At 40.3% G+C, this 21,042-nt stretch overlaps 1 protein-coding gene across 1 annotated transcript in view; it reads left to right on the forward strand.

The window, feature by feature from the left end:
- Positions 1–21,042, forward strand: part of fbn1 (fibrillin 1) — a 413,386-nt gene that overhangs the window by 346,178 nt on the left and 46,166 nt on the right. The window contains exons 45-50 of the mRNA XM_078200149.1: positions 925–1,050; positions 5,153–5,269; positions 9,739–9,867; positions 13,272–13,391; positions 15,580–15,705; positions 19,000–19,152. Of these exons, the coding sequence (XP_078056275.1) occupies positions 925–1,050; positions 5,153–5,269; positions 9,739–9,867; positions 13,272–13,391; positions 15,580–15,705; positions 19,000–19,152 (771 nt within the window). The remainder of the gene's footprint in view (positions 1–924; positions 1,051–5,152; positions 5,270–9,738; positions 9,868–13,271; positions 13,392–15,579; positions 15,706–18,999; positions 19,153–21,042) is intronic.

Below are 21,042 nucleotides of genomic sequence, written 5' to 3' on the forward strand. Positions count from 1 at the left end.
AACAGAAAATTGCACCGTGCTTGATATTGGTATTGACTTTCACTGGAAGTGCACATCGATGATTTACAAATGTCCAACCTGCAATTTTCCATCCATTAAAGTTAATGAAGGGAAAATCATGATCTGGAAGCTTGCTGTTTTGTAACATACATTCAAGCGGCAGAAAAGGAAATATTTAGCCCTAAGTTGGAAATCATCTTCCCTTTACTGAGTACTATTATATTCTTCTTTATGCATACCTTAATATTGAGAACACTTGATCACATCACATGGCTACCTCATTTTCAGTGTGATATATGTCAAGACATCCCTGCAAGCTAAGATTACATCTATTATTTAGAGTAACATACTGTAGGATGTTCCACACCAGTAGCATAGGTCAGCGTTGAGCTAGAATTAACTGAGCTTTTTAAAAAAAAATTGAACCCTTATATTGCTCCAAACCCTGAATCTTTCCCAATAAAATACATATTTATACACAGATACACCTCTGAACCCTAATAACCACTGTTTTTGTCTATGTCTATTTATAGGATCTAGGTGAATGCCAACCACCATTGTTAGGACAATTACTATGCAATTAACATTCGTCACGTTAGTTCAGTTTCTGATGTTTATCAGTAATACTCTAGTACACAGTGTATAGCAAAACAGAAAACATTGGAAATGCACATCCATCAAATTTGAAAAGAGAAAAGACAGATTAATGCATGAGGCAGCAACCTACAGCAAGATTGGTCTCCACCTAAAAGCTTACCATCTTCATTTCATTTTTCAGATGTTCTAATATTTTAGTTTTATTCCAAATTTTTGTATTTGAATGTTTAACTTTTTAGTTATTAAAACCAATCTTCATTTTTATGAGTAAAAGATTGCTGCTCGTTGTTGGTACAATTTTTGACATTCTGTTTCTTTTGCCTACAGATCGTAATGAATGTCATGATATCCCTAACGTTTGTAGTCATGGCCAGTGCACTGACACTGTAGGAAGCTACTACTGCACCTGTCGCAATGGCTTCAAAGCAACACCAGATAAGACAATGTGCATGGGTAAGTAAACAACCATTCATGTGCTTCTGAAACACCGTAAGTACATGGCAAGAAATTGCACACAAGTCTGTGATTTTCCTTCCATCAAAATGTAATTGGGTACATTCATTTCTGGCCATAACCAATTAGAAAAATAGGTGGAGATCCCTTACACCCAATTTCCTCTGATTTTGTATCCATCCAGATTTCCTATTAGATTTTGTGCTGATGCCAAAAGTTAGCAATTATTTATATTAAATTAATCCTTTATTTGGTTGTTCATACATTTGCTCAGTGTTTACGTCTACGAGCAGCCAGCCTACTTCCCCATATAAAATGGAAGTCTAGGGCCCCTAGATTGTGTGTTGAGTCTTCTCCCAAACTGAATTCTCATTTTGCATCTATCATTTTCAGATGTTGGATTGCCAATTATTTAATGGTGTCAGGTTGATGAGTTTACACTTCTACTTATCTTTTCTAAAGGAGCAGAAATGGGGGGATGCCAGATTGGTCAGGCTATGCCAGAGGCAAGCTGTGACCACCTGTGAGTATCCTCTAACACACATTTGCAACCAGAGGTACATCAGCTTTGGTGATTGCCTTTTGGAAGAAACTATGAAGTTTTTAGGTTAGTAGGCAACCAGTTTCAGGACTGTCACCTGCTCCAAGTTAATATGCACTGTTCTATACGCTCCAAGTTGATATGACATCATCCAAAAAATTTTATGTTGATGCTTCTGCCAGTTCTGGTTGCCTATAGTTTAGTTTGCTAACCTACATTGCTTGACTGGGGAAGCCAACACCTCAATTTTAAAATTTTCATCCCTTTTTCTCATCTCCCTCCATGACCCTGCTGCTCCCAAGGTATCGATGTTCCTCTAATTCTGGCCTCTTGAGCTTTCCCAGTTTTAATTGCTGCATCATTGATAGCTTCGCCGTCAGCTGCCTAAGCACTAAACTCTGGGATTCCTTTCTTCTACTTCTTCGCCTCTCTACTTCTCTTTTTTCCTTTAAGACACACCTAAAAACCTGCCACTTTGACCAAGCTTTCCATGATCTGCTCCACTATTGCTCTATCATAGAAAAGAATCATAGAATATTACAACACAAATAATTAACCAATTCCCTCTTGAAGGCTTTATTTGAATCTGCCTCCACCACATCCTCAGGCATTGCACTGTAGATCCACATGCTGCATAAAAAAGTTTTTCCTCGTATCGCCATTGCTTCTTTTGCTAATCATCATAATTCAATTAATTCAGCTTCTGAATTATTCGGCCACAGAGAACATTATGTGGCTCATAATCCAGTTTTCCTTCATCATGCTCCTGTGAAGTGTTCTGGAACATTTTTATTACGTTAAAGGCAATTTATAAATACTATATTTTTTATTAATTCATGAGACATGAGCATCGCTAGCTAGCCAGCATTTATTGCCCATCCCTAGTTGCCCTCGTTCAGAAGCAATTGAGAGTGAATCACATTACTGTAGGTCTGGAGTCGCATGTAGACTAGACCGGATAAGGATGGCAGATTTCCTTCCCTAAGTGAACCATTAGTGAACCAGATGGGTTTTTCCGACAATTGGCAATGGTTTCATGGTCATCTGTAGATTCTTAATTCCAGATATTTGTATTGAATTCAAATTCCACAATCTGCCGTGGCAGGATTCGAACCCGGGTTCCCAGAACATTAGTTTGAGTTTCTGGATTGATACCACTAGGCCATCGTCTTCCCACTATATTTTTGTAAGAATACATTGTTAAGTATTAGTAATGGTCAACTGTGTCATCAAATCAACTTCCTTTTCATCCCTGCAGGCATCCTGTCATGTTTTTCTCTAGAGGGTGAAAAGTAGGATCACCTCATTCTGCAGTATCTTCACTTTGCTGTCAAATAGGATTGGAGTCTCACATCACTCCATCACTTGGATACTTTATTTCCTCCTTTTACATTTATTATATCAGCTGAAGGACTGCGCTTACATTTTTGTTACCAAAACAGCTTTTGCACAAATAAAATACATGGAAATTATCATGAACCTTTATAAAGGTTATAGGTGTTTTTGTCCCTATATGTGGGCACAATTTCTTTCCATGTTATCATTTTTAAGCAGCCTTTACATGGCTTACACCTAATTTCTTGCTCCCTCTAATAACTTCAAAATAGAATTCCCAACATGGCCAAGAAATTCCCCCATGTTACGAAGGTTGCCCTACAAAATAAGACACTATCATCACTAATTACACATAACTAATACTCAGCTAACATTCTATTAGACCTAACAATTCTACATTTGTAATCATAAACATTTTGGTGTAAAAGCTCTAACTGAATGAACTCAAAGACCTTATGGCATCAAACTGTGTTCTACATCCTATTTCTCACTTGTATGAAGCTCTTCCGTAACATTAAGTTCCACACCAATGTTAACATCTAGCTCTACCTGACTACCATCCTTCTCCACCTTTCTGCAACCTCGTACTGCTTGTCCAACATCCAGTATTGGATGAGCAAAAACAAAACATTGGGAATACTGAGCTGTCAACTTCCATCTCATTACAAATTATATACATTTTGTAGTTACATGAATTCCATCCTTCTTCTTAGTCACTGTCTGTGGTTGAACCAAATCTTTTGCAACCCATGTGTCACATTTGATGCTAAACTCTGACGCCAAAGCCTCTCCACTACTCAGGATCACATAGTCTACTTTTGTAACATTTCCTATCTGCACCTATTCCTCATCTCTGCTTTATCCATGTATTTTTTTACCTCCAGATTCAACTATTGCAATTGTCTCCGGAACAACCTTTGCAGCTCTGAAAACTTGACCTCATCCAAAGCTCTGCTGTCCATTTCCTAGCAGGCCCTGCTCACCCATCATCCCTGCATTCACTGACTTACAATAGTTTAAGCCTGAAACACATTGATTTAAAAAATCTCATCCTTGTTTTCAAATTCATCCAGGGTCTTGCCCCTCCTCTATCTCCGTGACTATTTCTAACACCACAGCCCTCAGATCTCTGCCTTCCTGCAATGATGAATGGCCTCTTATACATCTTTGATTTTAGCTGCTTAAGCCCTAAGCTCTGGAATTCCCTCTCAATCTCTCTACTTTTCTCTGATGCTTCAAAATGTTCCTTAAAATCTAGCTCTTGGACCAAGCTTTTGGTCACTTGTCCTAATATTCCCTTACATAACATGCTGTCAAACCGTATTTGAAAATGTTGCTGTGAAGTGGTTTGGGATATTTTGCAACATTAAAGGCAATGTAAATACAAGTTGTTGCTGTTGAATGGAAAGTAACGTGCTAGGCATGAGACCAGCTTCGCTCCCTTATCTAATCTTTACAAATGATCACACCACCATATGGTGCCACATCAAGAGTATGGCAAGCTAACTCCTTTCTTGTACTAGAGAGATGCTGAAAATTGGAAATTTAGTCGCAGTTTATCTTTACCATTACCGTGTAATGGACCGTAAAGTTAATGATGCTATTGCCAGTCTCTGTTACTGACATCAGGGAAAATCATGACTATGGTTGCAAAGTAACAGAACAATTGAAAAGTTGACTTGTAAAAAGCACATTGTGCATCTGATTATTGTGTCCTGATAGATCCATTGCAGCATTTATATAATGTAGAAAGATCAGAGGCATTCTGCAGAGGTATAAAGACCTAAAGCAATCAGAGAACTTAATAAATCAACAGAAAACGTAGTATGATGCTCCAATCTGTTGACACATGACTGTACTTAGCCACAGATTGGTGAGTCATGGGTTGATACATATGTCATTACATTGAGGATCAGGACATGGATTTACTCCACCACTCTTATGATGGCTGCATGGAGCGGTCCCAAGTGGAGATTCCAGAGGTGGAGAGAAAGTCAGTGAGAGAGTCAGATTCTTATTAGCATGGGCTGACACTCATATTGGCATATATATTTATTGCTTTATATAGCAAAAGAACCCCTGCCAATAAAACAAAACACATCAAATAAATGTATGCCTGTTAATCTGATTACTTGAATGCGCATTTTTGCCACATTGAAATTCAGTTATTAGATAAAACTTTTTTCCCAATGAAAAGACACTGATATTTCACTTTCATTTGCCCAGATATCGATGAATGCGAACGGCAGCCATGTGGCAATGGGACCTGTAAAAACACGGTTGGTTCCTATAGCTGTTTGTGTTTTCCTGGATTTATGCTCTCACACAACAATGATTGCATTGGTAAGTTAATCATAATATTATTCTGAGCTAAACATATGTTGAAATCTGCAGGAAACAAATTGAGAAGCTTTATATTTGATATGTTCCATGTACCTCATAATTAACTGATTTCTACCTTGTTTTTGAAAAGTGAAAGTTACAGAGGTATCCTTTCTGTTCAAATGATTTCCCTATTTTATTTTGAGAAGAAGCATAAGAAAAGATTTCATGCTCCTGAGAGGGAGCTGTTCTCACCTAGAACATTGTTTAGAAATTGAAACATCAACGTTATCGTCCTATACCTCTTCTGCACTCCGAATTGCTCCCTTTGGGTTGAAACTGCTAGATAAACTCTGTCTGACAGCATCTGTGGAGGAAGAAATAGAGTTAAAGTTTTGAGTCCGTATGACTCTTTGGAGCCGAAGATGAGTAGAAATGTGATGAATTATATAGTTGGAGAGGGGGTGGGGAAGGTGCAGCAGAATAGAAGGTCTGGGATAGGTGGGACCTAAGGAGAGATTGGCAAAAGTTTGCACTGTTAATGTAAGCCTACTTGTGACACTAATAAATAAACTTAAACTTAAAAATGTAATGGACAGAAGACAAGCAACTATTAATGGTAGCATTAAAGACTGAAGAAGGTGCTGATAGTGACATAGGAGTAAGATAGCAGAATGTGTTAATAGGTGAACAAAAGTCAATACTCAGTAAAAGCAAAACAAAGAACAAGTGACAGATGGCCCTGTGGGGAGGTGGGTGGTTTTGTGTTGGGACAAACAATAAAGAGGGTTAAGATGGAGGAGAAAGTTCAGTCTAAAATTGTTGGACTCAATGTAAGGCTGCAAAGTGCAATGACGAAAAGATTTGTTTTGTGATGGCATCATGCTGAATTTGTTGGAAATGGTGGGGGATGATCCTTTGAAAGTGGAGACCGGTGGGGTGAGAGGTGAGGACAAAGGGGACCCTATCATGGTCCAGCAAGGGGGAAAGGGTGAGGGCAGAGGTGTGGGAGACGGCTTGGATACACTTGAGAACCCTGTCAACCACAATGGAGGGGAAAACCCCAGTTGAGGAAAAATGGAGACGTGTCAGAAGCGCTGTTTTCCATGCAGTCACGGGAAGTGCAAAAGTACCTCTTTACCACCTCATTGTCCGTTGAAAACAGTGCTTGTGCTTGTGGCATGTCTTCTGTTTTCTTTAACTGAGGTGTCCTCCCCCCCGCCCCCCTCCCCTCCCCACCCCTCACACTCCCCCACTAAGCATTCTGCAGGGATCACTTCCTCCATGACACCCAGGTTCACTTCTCCATCACTTCCCACTCTTCATCTTCTTCCCATAGTATCTTCCCATGCACTCGCAAAAAGGGCAACACCTGCTGCTTTACCTCCTCCTCCCTCTCTGTCCAAGGGCACAAACACTCCTTTCAGGTGATGCAGCATTTTACTTGCATCTCCTTCAATGACTGTATCCTCTACTCCCAATGTGCTTTCCTTTAATTAGGGACACTAAACATAGACAGGGTGACCCCTTTGTGGAACACCTTCGCTCAGTCTGCAAGCATGATTCCAACCTTCTGGTCGCTTGCCATTTCAACTCACCATCTTGTTTTCATGTCCACATGTCTGTCCTTGGCCTGATGCAATGTTGCAGTGAAGCCCAACGCAAACTGGAGGGAAAATACCTCATTTTCTGATTAGGCATGTTACAGCCTTCCAGACTCTACACTGAGTTCAACAACTTTAGACTGTGAACTTTCTCCTCCATCTTGGCCCCTTTTTGTTTTTTTGCCCTAACACAAAATCCCCACCTCTGGGCCATTTGTCACTTGTTTTTTAGTTTTGCTTTCGCTGAACACTGACCTTTGTTTTCCTAATAAGGCATTCTGTTATCTGACCTTCATGCCACTACCAGCAACTTCTTTAGTCTTTAATGCTACCATAACATTCCCTTTGTCTCGTGCCCATTACATCTTTGTCAATCTTTTCTTAGCTCCCACCTATCTCCAGCACAGTGGATAGCACTGCTGCCTTGGGTTCAACTCCGTCCTTGGGTGACTGTGTGGATTTTACACATTCTTCCCACGTCTGCATGATTTCCTCCCGGTGCTCTCGTTTCCTCCTAGTCTATTGGTGTGCAGGTTAGGTGGATTGGCCATTCTAAATTACCCCTTAGTGTCCCAGGATGTGTGGCTTAGGAGGATTGGTGGGGTAAATACTTGGGATTATGGGGATTGGGCTTGAGTAAGATGCTCTGTTGAAGAGTCGGTGCAGGCTCAATGGCTGAATGGCCTCCTTCTGCACTGTAAGAATTCTACCTCTGACCTTCTATTCTCCTACACCTTCCCCACCCCTCACCAACCATATATTCATTGCATTTTTACCCCTCTGCAGCTCTGAGAAGAGTCATACAGACTCAAAATGTTAACTTTGTTTCTTTCTCCATAGATTCTGCCAGTCCTGCTAAGTTTATCCAACAGTTTCTGTTTCAGATTTCCAGCACCCTCAGTATTTTGCTTTTATTGTAGATGTAGAATGTGTTTTGCATACTTAGTCGTACTTATTTCTTTTAACTACTGATCATATTTTCTGCTATTATTTCTTTAGTTTCTGTTCTTTAAGTTGCATTCAGTTTATTTTTCCTTTATTTGAAACATTGTGACTTAAATACAATTCAATTACATAATCAAAGCATTGTTGACTATACAAATATGGCTTTTATATGACTCTAGTCACGCATTAACAAGATTTCTTGAATTCACTTGTCGTGAGGAAATATGAATTCACAATCTACGAGTTGCTAGACCAGTGCACAAAAAAAGTCACGAGTGCAGTATCAGAGGTGTTAGGGACCAGACAAGAAACTCCAAGATATATTATGAAGTTAGACGAGACCCCAACTATTCGCTCCAGGTATGATTCTATTGTTCACCAGGAAGCTTTTATTAAAACGAACTTTATTTAGCAATATAACAGAAAGAATTAGCATAACCTTTACCAATTGAAATACTTAAACATGACCAGATACAATTCTTAACCGATAGCCTATCTCTATTAGTTCCAATTTAAGCAATATTGCTCATAGACGTAAACTCCTCTTCAAGATCAGTGAGCAAGCAAAAGGCTTTCATGCTGGTTCACTGGCTATAGTCCTCAGGACTCCAGAACACCGCTAGAGAAATGCCTATTTTCTAGCAGGTCCCAGACTGCAATCTCCAGAGAGAGAGAGAGAAAAGACCTCCTTCCTCTTGCATCCCCAAGCAGAAAACTGCCTCCTTGTCTCTGTAAGCGTAGCTGCTCCAATTAGCACATGACTCGGCCTCTGTCAATCAACTTAATTAAACCCTATTCTGAAACGCCAGGGGACAACCCAAAAAAAACTGCATTAGCTCAGATTACAATAAACACCCCAATATCGAGAATAAATTATTCTTCTACATTCTCAGCATGTGGGTTGCCTGAAGCAGACAGATCGGCACCGCAAATAAGAGTTGAATTCTAAACATATCTTTCACAAGAAACATGACACAAATGCATTTCTTAAAGGCACAATATCATCACAGTGACACAAAAAACATGCGTACCATCCAAGTGTGAGGCAGTGGCCGTCATCAACCCCAACTTTGAGGTTCAACAGCATTACGATCACTGAATTACCACCATCAACTTCCTTGGAGTCACTATTGACGAGAAACTAACCAGCCATATAAATACTGAGACTGCAGGTCAGAAATTGGGAATTCTGTATCCAGTGCCTCACCTCCTGATTCCACAAATCCTTCCCATTATCTGCTAGATACAAGTCAGGAGTGCGATGGAATACTCTCTACCTGCCTGGTTAAAAACTGCTGCAACAGCACTCTAGAATCTTGAAATTATTCAGAACAATATGGCCCTCTTTATTGGAGTTCCTCCACCACCAGCAGACATTTGCTGCAGTCTGCGCCATCGACCAGCCTTCCCAAGCCGCCTTCAACCCCAGCTCCAAAATCTACAACCTCTACTGCCTAGATGCCCCAAGAATAGTACGCATCACCTCAAGTTCCCCTGCAAATCACATACGATTCTGACTTGAAAATGTTTCACTGTTCCTTCATTGTTGCCGAGAACTCCCTACTAACAAGCTGTGGGAGTACCTTCATCACACAGATTGCAGCAGTTCAAGAACGTTGCTCACCACCACCTTATCAAGGGCAATTTGAGATGTATAATAAATGCTGCCTTTCCAGAAACACCCACATCACATGAATGAAGAAAATTAAAAAATAATGTTGACACAAAATATACAAACATGCATACGTTTATAATTCCCAATTAATTACCTCGATTTTATTAACTTGTAGAAAACTAGGTTCAATTTTGCCGATGAGCACGTGCTCAAAATTAAAAATACAGTATTTTAAAGTGAATCGAATAAGACAATCCTGTGACAGCATGAAATAAATCAAAATATCAAAACTATAAATGTGACGAGAATGTTGTGCTTTTCTTTAGATGTTGATGAGTGTACTACCTTGAATGGTGCACTCTGTAGAAATGGACAGTGCATCAATACAATTGGAACCTTCCAGTGCCTCTGCCGTGAAGGCTATGACCTTACAGCTGATAGAAGAAGTTGTGTTGGTAAGCAAAGCTAATGGATTGAAGAGTAAAAGTTTAAAGACATTTTAACCTAATGTTTTCAATGTGTAATTTCAATGTCAAAGTTGTGAATACTTTGCCGTAAAAGCCACTACTTTGTGGTACATGACCATGTGTTCTTATTTTTAAGGTTTCACAGCATTGGACAATGCTACATCATATCCTCCATCAATGCAACTATATTTTATCCGACACCATGAGCCCCTATCATGCATATTAATACTTTTGTGTGGCACCATATTGAACGTGTTTTGGAAATCCAATTATACTACATCTACTGGATCCCCTTTATCTACCTTACTAGTTCCATTCTTGTAAAGCCCTAACAAATTTGTCAAACTTGATTTCCCTTTTATAAATTCACATTGACTCTGTCAATTTAATGATTTTCTAAGTGCATTGTTAAAATTTCCTTACTTAATAGATCCAGGCATTTTCCTAACAATTGATCTCGGGTGACTGGCGTGTAGTTCCCTGTTTTCTCCCTTCCTTCCTTCTCGCAAAGCCAACTTCCAATCTGCTGAGACTATTCTAAAATCTTGAATTTTGAAAAGTCATGAGCACATCCACCATCTCTGCAGCTGTATATTTTAGAACCCTAACTTGTGGGCCTCCGATCCCAGGAAATGTTGGCTTTTAGTCCCCTAAATTCTCTAATACTTCTTCCCTGCTGATAATTACCTGAAGTTCCTAACTTTTATTAGTTTCTTAGTTACCTTTTATTTCTGATATGTGCTTTGTGTAGTCTTTATGAAGACAAATACTCAGATCTTCCGATCTAACACTGGTGAATGCTGGGATGCTTGCTGCTGTTGAGAGACGCAAGTTCAGGGGAACCAGTTAATGCTGAAATCCTGAGCTTACAGTTTGTTAGGAATGAATTCACGGGAACCCTGGCTGATTGTACGTAATTGCTCACTTAACTTTCTAGTCGCATTCCTGAAAAGTGTAACTTTAAATGAAACAATGTTAAGCAAATCAGATTTTCCTATTAGAATCAGTATAAAAGCTTTACTTGGACTCCATGGGACTTTTCAGTCATTAAAAATAGTAAAACATTATACCCTTTTTGTTTAAATTCTGTAATATATTCAGAAATTAATTATTTTTTAAAATAAATTTAATAACATAAAATATACTAACTTTCTACCTAGTTCCCTCTGCTGTCTCACCTGCTCACCACCTCTTGCACTCCTCACCTCTCCTGCAAACCGCCATTAACTTTTAAAATAAATATAAAATATACTAATTTTCTACATATCTCCATCTCACTGACCATCCCAGTTGCTGTGAGTGAAGGCTCGGGAGAGGCAAGAAGCAGGAAAGAATCAAAAATAGGAGCAGGAATAGGCCATTCAGCCCCTGGAGCCTGCTTCACCATTCAATAGAATCATGATTGATCTGTTTGCATTTCAAGTTCCATATTCCCATCTATCCTTAATAACCTTTGATAACCTTACCTAACAAGAATCTCTACCTCCGCCTGAAAAATATTCAATGACCCCCTTGCCTCCACCACCTTCTGAGGCAAAGAGTACCAGAGAGAAAACATTTCTCCTCATTTCTGTCCTATAAGATGAGAGGGTTACACGGCACCAGGTTTATAGTCCAACAATCAGTATGTGTAAAGTGTCAATAGGCTGTATAACAAGTGAAGGGATGACCTAAGAACCGATAATTTAAGGCAGTGAGATAATTACAAACAATCAAAGAATGAGATGGTGCTAAATACTATGCAAACTAATTCAGGTAGAGAGATCATCACCTATAATCAAGGTGTACATGATGTCAAAACAGGTCATGGAGATTTCCCCCCCCACCGAACAGAATGGTGGGGTTACATGTAGATGACATGAACCCAATATCACAGTTAAGGCCATCCTCATGAGTGTGGACTTGTTATATAGCGTGTTGACACCTTACACGTACTGATTATACTTAACTGCTTGCATTTGTCTATTAGCACTCATGATTACTTGTAAAGACTTGTTATTCAGCTGACCTACACTGTCTGATTACCTGTTGGTGTTGACCGTCCCAGTTGCTGTGAGTGAAGGCTCGGGAGAGGCAAGAAGCAGGAAGTGACATTCAAAATAGGAGCAGAAATAGGCCATTCAGCCCCTTGATTACCTGTTAGTGTTGGGCTATTGTCAGTCCGCCTATATATTCTATGCCTGCGCACCTCGCTCCACTTCACTTGACGAAGGAGTAGCGCTCTGAAAACTTGTGATTTCAAATAAACCTGTTGGACTCGAACCTGGTGTTGTGTCACCTCTCATCTTGTCCACTCCAGTCCAACACTGGCATCTCCACATCATGGCTGTCCTATAAAGGTGACTCCTAATTTTAAAACAGTGCTCCCTAGTTCTGGACTCACCCACGAGAGGAAACACCCTTTTCATCTCTATCTGTCAAGACCATTCTGGGTCTTATAGACTACAATCAAGTCACCCCTCACTCCTCTAAACTCCAGTGGAAACAAGCCCAGACTGTCCAACTTATCCTCATAAGACAACCTTATCATTCCAAATATCAATCTAGTAAACCTTCTGTGAATCGTGCCCAATGCATTTACAACCTTCCTTAAGTAAACAGACCAAAACTGCAATATGTGATCTCACTAATGCCCTGTATAACTGAAATATAACATCCTTACTTTTATGTTCAATTCCTCTCAAAGATAGCATTCCATTAGCCTTCTTGATTACATATTGTACCTGCTTACTAACTTTTAGTGACTCATTGATTAGGACACCTAAATTCCCCCCACACCTTGGAATTCTGCAGTCATTCTCCATTTAAGTAATGCTCTGCTTTTATATACTTCCTGCCAAAGTGAGCAATTTCTCATTTTCTCACGTTATATTCTCATCTTCCAGAATTCTGCCGACTCATCCAACCTATCTATATCTGTCTGCAAACTCCTGCATCCTACCAATCAGAAAAAGACACATTTATACGTATTCAGTTTTCTGCCACCCAGCTGCTCTTTTTTTGATATATAAATATCAGTATTTCCGAATTACTCATTTTGGGCACCTTTCCACTTCTGAAATGAGATTTACATCTATTTAGCTATCACATGTTACATAAATTGATCACTTTTAATTTTTAAAATAATGTAAAATGGTTTATTCCAATTTTCAATTAAGTTTAGAGAATACTTTTTCTTAAAGATGAGAAATATATAGTAGTTGGCTTGCATTCAGGTAGAGTAGGACTTTATAAGTTTATGTGTTCAGAACTGGTATTTCAGATTGCATAAAGGAATTAATGCAATTTGTCTTGGTACTAAGAATAAATAAGTTATTTTTAATTTTACTAGCTAACAGGATTTCTGTGATTTCATTAACATTTCCCTTACTGTTTCACTTTTGTTTCAACAGATATCAATGAGTGTTTAACAGTACCCCGCCCTTGTACACCAGGCACCTGTCAAAACCTGGATGGCTCTTACAGATGCATTTGCCCTCCTGGATACGCACTGCTTGAAGACAGATGTATTGGTAAGCAGTTTAATTTAGTTTTGTTCAAGGTGAGAGATAGTGGCCAAGAAATTCAGTGGTACCATGTCAGTTGACTAAATCAGTTGACTAAATATCTACTACGTTGGAGGGGGAGGGGAGCACGCATGTGATTGCATCCAAAAGTGTTCTATTGGTAAAGGCAGAAAATTAAGCGATCATGCCCCACTCTTCAAACAACATTGGTACCTTTGCATATGCAAATAGGGATCGTACTGCCAGTTTGATGTCCTATTCACAAAATTAGGCTACCCTGGATAGACCTGGTTTGGGGATAACATTCAACAAGGGACTACTTGAGACTATCACCAAAGAAAAGTGTGTAACTTCTTTAAATACTTTTCTGAATCTGGATCTAAAGAGGATCTGAGGTCTGTCTCCGGATTGTTGCAATCTATAAGAGACCTGCCCCCTCCTTTCGCACCTTCCCAACTCCAATCTCCAATTCCACCCTGATCATTCAACCCACCTGCTCCTCCCTCCCCACATGCTTGTTTTCCCTTTTCTCCCATTCTCCTCCTTCCAATCACTTACATAAGAACATAAGAACTAGGAACAAGAGTAGGCCATCTGGCCCCTCGAGCCTGTTCCGCCATTCAATAAGATCATAGCTGTTCCGCCATTCAATAAGATCATAGCCTCAACTGCTTCACTGGGCAGGGAATTCCACAGATTCACAACCCTTTGTGTGAAGAAGTTCCTCCTCAACTCAGTCCTAAATCTGCTTCCCCTTATTTTGAGGCCATGCCCCCTAGTTCTAGTTTCACCCGCCAATGGAAACAACTTACCTGCTTCTATCTTATCTATTCCCTTTATAACCTTATATGTTTCTATAAGATCTCCCCTCATTCTTCTGAATTCCAATGAGTATAGCCCCAGTCTACTCAGTCTCTCCTCATAAGCCAACCCTCTCAACTCCGGAATCAACCTAGTGAATCTCCTCTGCACCCCCTCCAGTGCCAGTATATCCTTTCTCAAGTAAGGAACAACTTGGATACTGGGAGGATGTTTTCTCTTGTTGGGGAAACTAAAAGTCAGGAACATGATTAAAGAATAAGAGGTTTCCCTTTGAAGACAGAGATGATGAGGAGAAATGTTTTCTCTCGGAGAGTCATTGATCTGTGGGATTCCATTTCCCAGAAAGTAGTGGAAGCTGGGTCATTTAAATTTATTCAAGGCTGAGTTAAATAGATTTTTGATTGACACAGGAGTCGAGGATTATGGGCGCAGACGGGTAGAGCTGAGACCACAAGCAGATCAATTGCGATCACATTGAATTGTGGAGCAGGCTCGAAGGGCCAAATGACTTACTCCAGCTCCTAACTCATATGTTCCTATAGATGAACATGCAGATTTCTTGAAATCTTGAAGTCTCACTCTTCAAGAGTGAATCAGATGGACAAACCTAGTGCTAAATTCTTCAATCTGCAGTTTTTCTAAGCGAGACTCCATAACAATAGATGGATGAGCCTTGATATTCACGTCTAACAGAACAGGTGAAAGGGGGTTTAAAAATTAAAAAATTGGGCAATGCGACTCCAAACTAATGTGCATGTGTCCATTGTGCATTTATGATGACAAATAACATGCTGTTTGAGTGTTTGGGCGTAAAGAGGTGGAATACTTCATCAACACATTTAAATCAAAATCCCTCTGTGCCATTGGAGGTGAATTTAAGTTTTGCAGATGCCATGAAGGTTTCCTTAGGCATGAGAAAACTGGCAGTGCAAGGGAAGCAAAACTTGCCAGCCTCTCAAAGTATTTGCCTTATCAAACACTCCTTCAGGTTCCCCATGCCAATTGTGACTTTTACACCCTACCACCTCCACCACCAGATGATCTCTTATCCTGACCTGAATTTCCAGGGACTGACCTCATGGATCCACAGCTTCTGCCTCCTGCCATTGCCTATTCAACCTAACAACCAGCCAGAATGCAAATTTGGCCAGCTACAAGGCAGGAAACAAGAAAAACACAATAACGAGGATCTGCTATTATTATCATCAGGGCCTTCCTGTCCCCAGGTTGTATATTTTAGGTCTCCCCATGCTATACTTACTTTTCTGTACAGTTGCAGCTAGAATTCCAGGACTGGTGTTGCAAACTTTCATACTACTAAGTTCAGAAAACAAAAGATTAATATGTGATATTATCTCATTTCATTTCCCAGATATCGATGAATGCGCATCAGACCCTGGATTATGCGTGTCTGGTACATGTAGTAATACTGAAGGAAGCTACACATGCGTCTGTCCACCAGGATCTGTACTGTCATTAAGTGGAAGAAGGTGCATTGGTGAGTCTGTGGTCACAACCACTCAATTACTGCAGAATAATCTCTCCACCACAACTAAAAACATGTTTTTTTTGTTCAGGACTAAACAAGACGATCGCAGAATAGTAGGACAGAGATTTGGTTTATCTCTCAGTCCTCAGTTTCCAGTTTTAAGTATTTTAGTTGTGTCGATTGAGATTTTCCGGTCCTGCCAGCAGCAGGGATCATGGCGGGCAAGGGCATTAAATAGGACTTTTGGCAAAGATCAGCTTTCTGCCAGCCGGAAGATAAGTTGAAATTTTCCTGTCCCTCACACGTTTGGACCCTAGTGGTTGGTGGTCTGGTGCTGGGCAGCAGATGGCTCAGTCACTGTCAGAAGGCATCTGCAGGCTGTAAATGGGGAACGGGTGAGTACGAGGGGGTCATTTGACGGCCTTAAGGGAGAATCCCTGTGGGCCACTCTGCAGAGGCCTCAAGGGGGGAGGGGTGAAATCAACATGGGGTCATCCACTGAAAATGATTCAGGGGGAGGACATTGATATTGACCACAATGACGAGCTCCAGGGTTAAAGATGGAAGCAGGAGAGTGACTCAGGAGGAAAACCTCCACATGATGAACTTCTAGAATGACAGAAGGGACGGGACTATTGAGGGGGAGGGTGTGGGGGGTGTTTGTAAGCTGGTCTCAAAATAGAATCAGAGCAGCACCATTTCGACAGTTGATGTAAAGACACAGTTGCAAAAAAACCTTGGATATAAATCACAAGGGGCAGGTTCTGAGGGCTTGTGGGAAGAGTTGATTCCTGCCCTTTTGGGCTGATTGAAGGAAAACCCTACTAAATAGCGGTTCAGGACAGAGAACAAGATTCACCTGAGACCTGTTAGGAAGACCTAAATACTAATTGAAGGATTTTAACTCAGTGTACGCATTCTTGTGAGAATTCGTTAGGTCTTGGACAAAATGTAAATTTGGAATAATAGATCATTTGTCCCTCAGTTTAGATGTAACTTTATTATGCCTGATCCACTTAAAAAGATCACTGTTGTAGACTTGGATTGAATGATTTTCATAGCGTTTACAAACTGTACAAACCCCATGGATCAGAAGGATCCTAAGAAAGCAACTTGCTAAAGGTTCTGCTCAGGGAGACGAGAGATGAAATCGCTGGGCCTCTGACGCAAATCTTTGTCTCGTCACTGGACGCAGGTGAGGTCCCGGAGGATTGGAGGATAGCTAATGTGGTCCTGTTATTTAAGATGGGTAGGAAGGATAACCCGGGTAATTATAGGTTGGTGAGCTTGACGTCCGTGGTGGGGAAGTTGTTGGAGAAGATTCTTAGAGATAGGATGTATGCGCATTTAGAAAGGAATAAACTCATTAACAATAGTCAGCATGGTTTTGTGAGAGGGAGGTCATGCCTCACTAACCTGGTGGAGTTTTTTGAAGAAGTGACCAAAATGGTTGACGAGGGAAGGGCCGTGGATGTCGTCTATATGGACTTTAGTAAAGCGTTTGACAAAGTCCCTCATGGTAGGCTGGTGAAAAAGGTTGGATCTCATGGGATAAAGGGGGGGGTGGCTAGATGGGTGGAGAACTGGCTTGGTCACAGAAGACAGAGGGTGGTAGTGGAAGAGTCTTTTTCCGGCTGGAGGCCTGTGACTAGTGGTGTTCCGCAGGGCTCTGTATTGGGACCTCTGCTGTTTGTGATTTATATAAATGATCTGGAAGAAGGTGTAACTGGGGTGATCAGTAAGTTTGCAGACGACACAAAATTGGCAGGACTTGCAGATAGTGAGGAGCATTGTCAGAAGCTACAGAAGGATATAGATAGGCTGGAAATTTGGGCAAAGAAAATGGCAGATGGAGTTCAATCCTGATAAATGCGAAGTGATGCATTTTGGTAGAAATAATGTAGGGAGGAGCTATACGATAAATGGCAGAACCATAAAGGGTGTAGATACGCAGAGGGACCTGGGTGTGCAAGTCCACAAATCCTTGAAAGTGACGTCACAGGTGGAGAAGGTGGTGAAGAAGGCATATGGCATGCTTGCCTTTATAGGACGGGGCATTGAGTATAAAAGTTGGGGTCTGATGTTGCAGATGTATAGAACGTTGGTTCAGCCGCATCTGGAATACTGCGTCCAGTTCTGGTCGCCACACTACCAGAAGGACGTGGAGGCTTTGGAGAGAGTACAGAGGAGGTTTACCAGGATGTTGCCTGGTATGGAGGGGCTTAGTTATGAGGAGAGATTGGGTAAACTTGGGTTGTTCCCCCTGGAAAGACGGAGGATGAGGGGAGACTTAATAGAGGTGTATAAAATTATGAAAGGCATAGATAGGGTGAACGGTGGGAAGCTTTTCCCCAGGCCGGTGGTGACGTTCACAAGGGGTCATAGGTTCAAGGTGAAGGGGGGGAGGTTTAACACAGATATCAGACGGACATATTTTACACAGAGGGTGGTGGGGGCCTGGAATGCGCTGCCGGGCAAGGTGGTGGAGGCGGACACACTGGGAACGTTTAAGACTTATCTAGACAGCCATATGAACGGAGTGGGAATGGAGGGATACAAAAGAATGGTCTAGTTTGCACCAGGGAGCGGCGCAGGCTTGGAGGGCCGAAGGGCCTGTTCCTGTGCTGTATTGTTCTTTGTTCTCTTCTAAAACCAGCAGAAATTAATCAGCAAAATTGCTGATCTGAACAAGGTTAAAAGGAATACAACTCAGTTGCAGACAGATTGTCACCATAGTGTTTGCATAACTCATCAGAGGAAACAGATGTAGATGCAAGCCCAATATACTCAATTCAATACTAGTCTCCATATTCAAACCTCCGATCTCTAACAAAACTCAAATCATCAAGAACTACTTTACTGTGTTACACTGACCACACCATAGCTGCAGGTGTCTTTTTAGTTGCAAGCAGCCCAAGTGAAGGAGGAAACAAAAGTTTTCCTTTATTGCTTTCACAAGCGGAGTTCTTCTGCATGCTAGTGCATAACTTATGAAATTTGTTGTTATTGAAAGGGAAACATAAAAAGACTTGCCAAATATACAAGCCTGTAGATGCTAGATGTGTATATTGTGAATGTTGCAATCTGTACCATAATGAGTTATATCTTTATATTGGTAATTCTCACATCAGAAATATTACTTTAAAAACTATCATCCACTTTATTAAATGTAGATTAAAACATTGTATTCAAATAATTATGTCTTAAGTGATTTTACCATATTGAAAGTTGCATGCTTTTGTAAGAAGGTTTACTGAACTAACTTATTTTATGCTAATTCTTGTACTTTCTATGTCATTTTAGATATCAGGAAGAGCTTTTGCTTTTCTAAATTTGAAAATGGTGTGTGCTTTGCCCCCAAGTATAAGAACATCACAAAAGCAACTTGTTGTTGCAGTTTAATGCCTGGAGAAGGATGGGGCGTCCCGTGTGAGATCTGTCCGAAAGAGTCAGAGGGTGAGCTAAATCATGATGCAATAAATTCATATCCACACTTGACACAAAGCAAGGTAACAAAAGTGCACACAACCCCTAGGCTGAAGTTTTGAGAATACATGTTAATATTCTGAATAATGTATCATAATTTATTTCTTCTATATAAATAGATGAAGCAACTTTAAATCTACTAGTTTGGTATTAATATTGGATAAATAATGGAATCAGTTATCAAGAATAAATTTTCATCTGTACAATAATAATCTGAAAAACAATTATGAACAGACTGTATGACAACCAAGTAACAGCAACCATTGTAAATTCGGAAGACCTACCTGACCAACCTCTAACTTTCTTGAGGTACTTACACCCTTAAGGTGGACTGTGGAAAATCCAACACCACAGTGTGCCTAGAATTTCTCAGAATGGAAGAAAGTATCTGAAGGATAAAAAGGAATAGAATCATTTTCCAATTCATGTCAGGGTAAGATGAGTGCTGGGTAGAGAATCTTAAGATGCATATTGTGACCTCTATAGTTGCTAATCTGCATTCATGGTTTAAAAGCAGAAGTTCAATGCAAACTGCTTAAATATACTAACACTATCAAACTAGCAAATGTTGCATCTGAGGAGACAGCTCAAGAACTAGCTTAACAAAGTATTTAAATGGTTTAAAGATTGGTAGGTGATGATGTAGTAGACAAGAGTGATTTGCTGCAAGTAGGAAAAGGTGATGTAATTACTCCATTAACGTGAAAGATGAGGCTAAAAGAGACTATGTAGTTTTGGACATAGCACAACAGCGATCAACAAAGAAAATAAAGTGTTGAACTGTACTGTCAAAGCAGCAGAATGCAGATAGAAAGAGGCCAAATCCTAAATATATATGTTATGAGCAGATCAAACTATAATTCCTGGTCACCAAAATTCAAGTGCACCTTCCAGCTGTAAAAGTGGTACATGAAGACAATCTTTAATGTCAGTGAACTTGACTATGGAAAAAGAACTGTATCTATGAGCTGGGCAAAGAAATGATCAAACGCAAATATAGTTCCTTGCATCTTTTCCTGTAAATTTACCAAGTAGCACGAATAGTCATTGGCACGTTTCAATGTTTCACTAATTCGTTGTGAATGGTCAAGTTTAAGACTTCAAAGACGATTTTTACAAACTGTCTTCTGTTCTGTTTCTTTCTTACTAGCTCACCACACCAATCAATCTTGACCTAAGCCTCAAGTAGGTACCAGCATCAGAGGTTTTTTTGATAGAAACCAATATTTAAACTTTGAACAGGTTAATTTCCATACTACTTTCTCAACATGTGATGGTGGCATCTATGAGTGTAGAAACTGTCCAAACTTTTCTCATTCTAAAAGTTGCGTTCACCAACACCTTTTTTTCTTTGAACAAAAAATTGTATTTAGTACCACATTTGGGACCTGTTAGTCTTTTCACCTTAGTTCTCCCATAGGACAAATGCAGAAAGAACCATAAACCATGATTTAAATTTACATTATCCTTTATCAAAAACTTAGTATAATAAGACACCGGAGGCAAATAACAAAGGCTCATGCATCTGACTCTGCTGATTTTTAGAAATTCTAATGGGTGCCAGCAGCAAGACTCGGATTTAACATAGAAACAAAAAACTAGAGGCAGGAGTAGGTCATTCGGCCCTTTGAGTCTGTTCTGTCATTCAGTATGATCATGGCTGATCCTCCCTCTCAATGCAATACTCCTGCGCTCTCCCCATACCCTTTGACGTCTTTAGAGTCCAGGAACGAGATTTTACCAGAAATCAGCAACGGCCAATGGTGGACAGAAGAAACACATTGAAGCCCCTGAGGGCAATGGCGGCTTCAACGCTGTATAGTTCAGCACTTTAGGGGAAAAAACCTTTAAAGATCGGGT

Source organism: Mustelus asterias, chromosome 29 (assembly GCF_964213995.1).
Source record: "Mustelus asterias chromosome 29, sMusAst1.hap1.1, whole genome shotgun sequence".
Classification (NCBI taxonomy): Eukaryota; Metazoa; Chordata; class Chondrichthyes; order Carcharhiniformes; family Triakidae; genus Mustelus; species Mustelus asterias.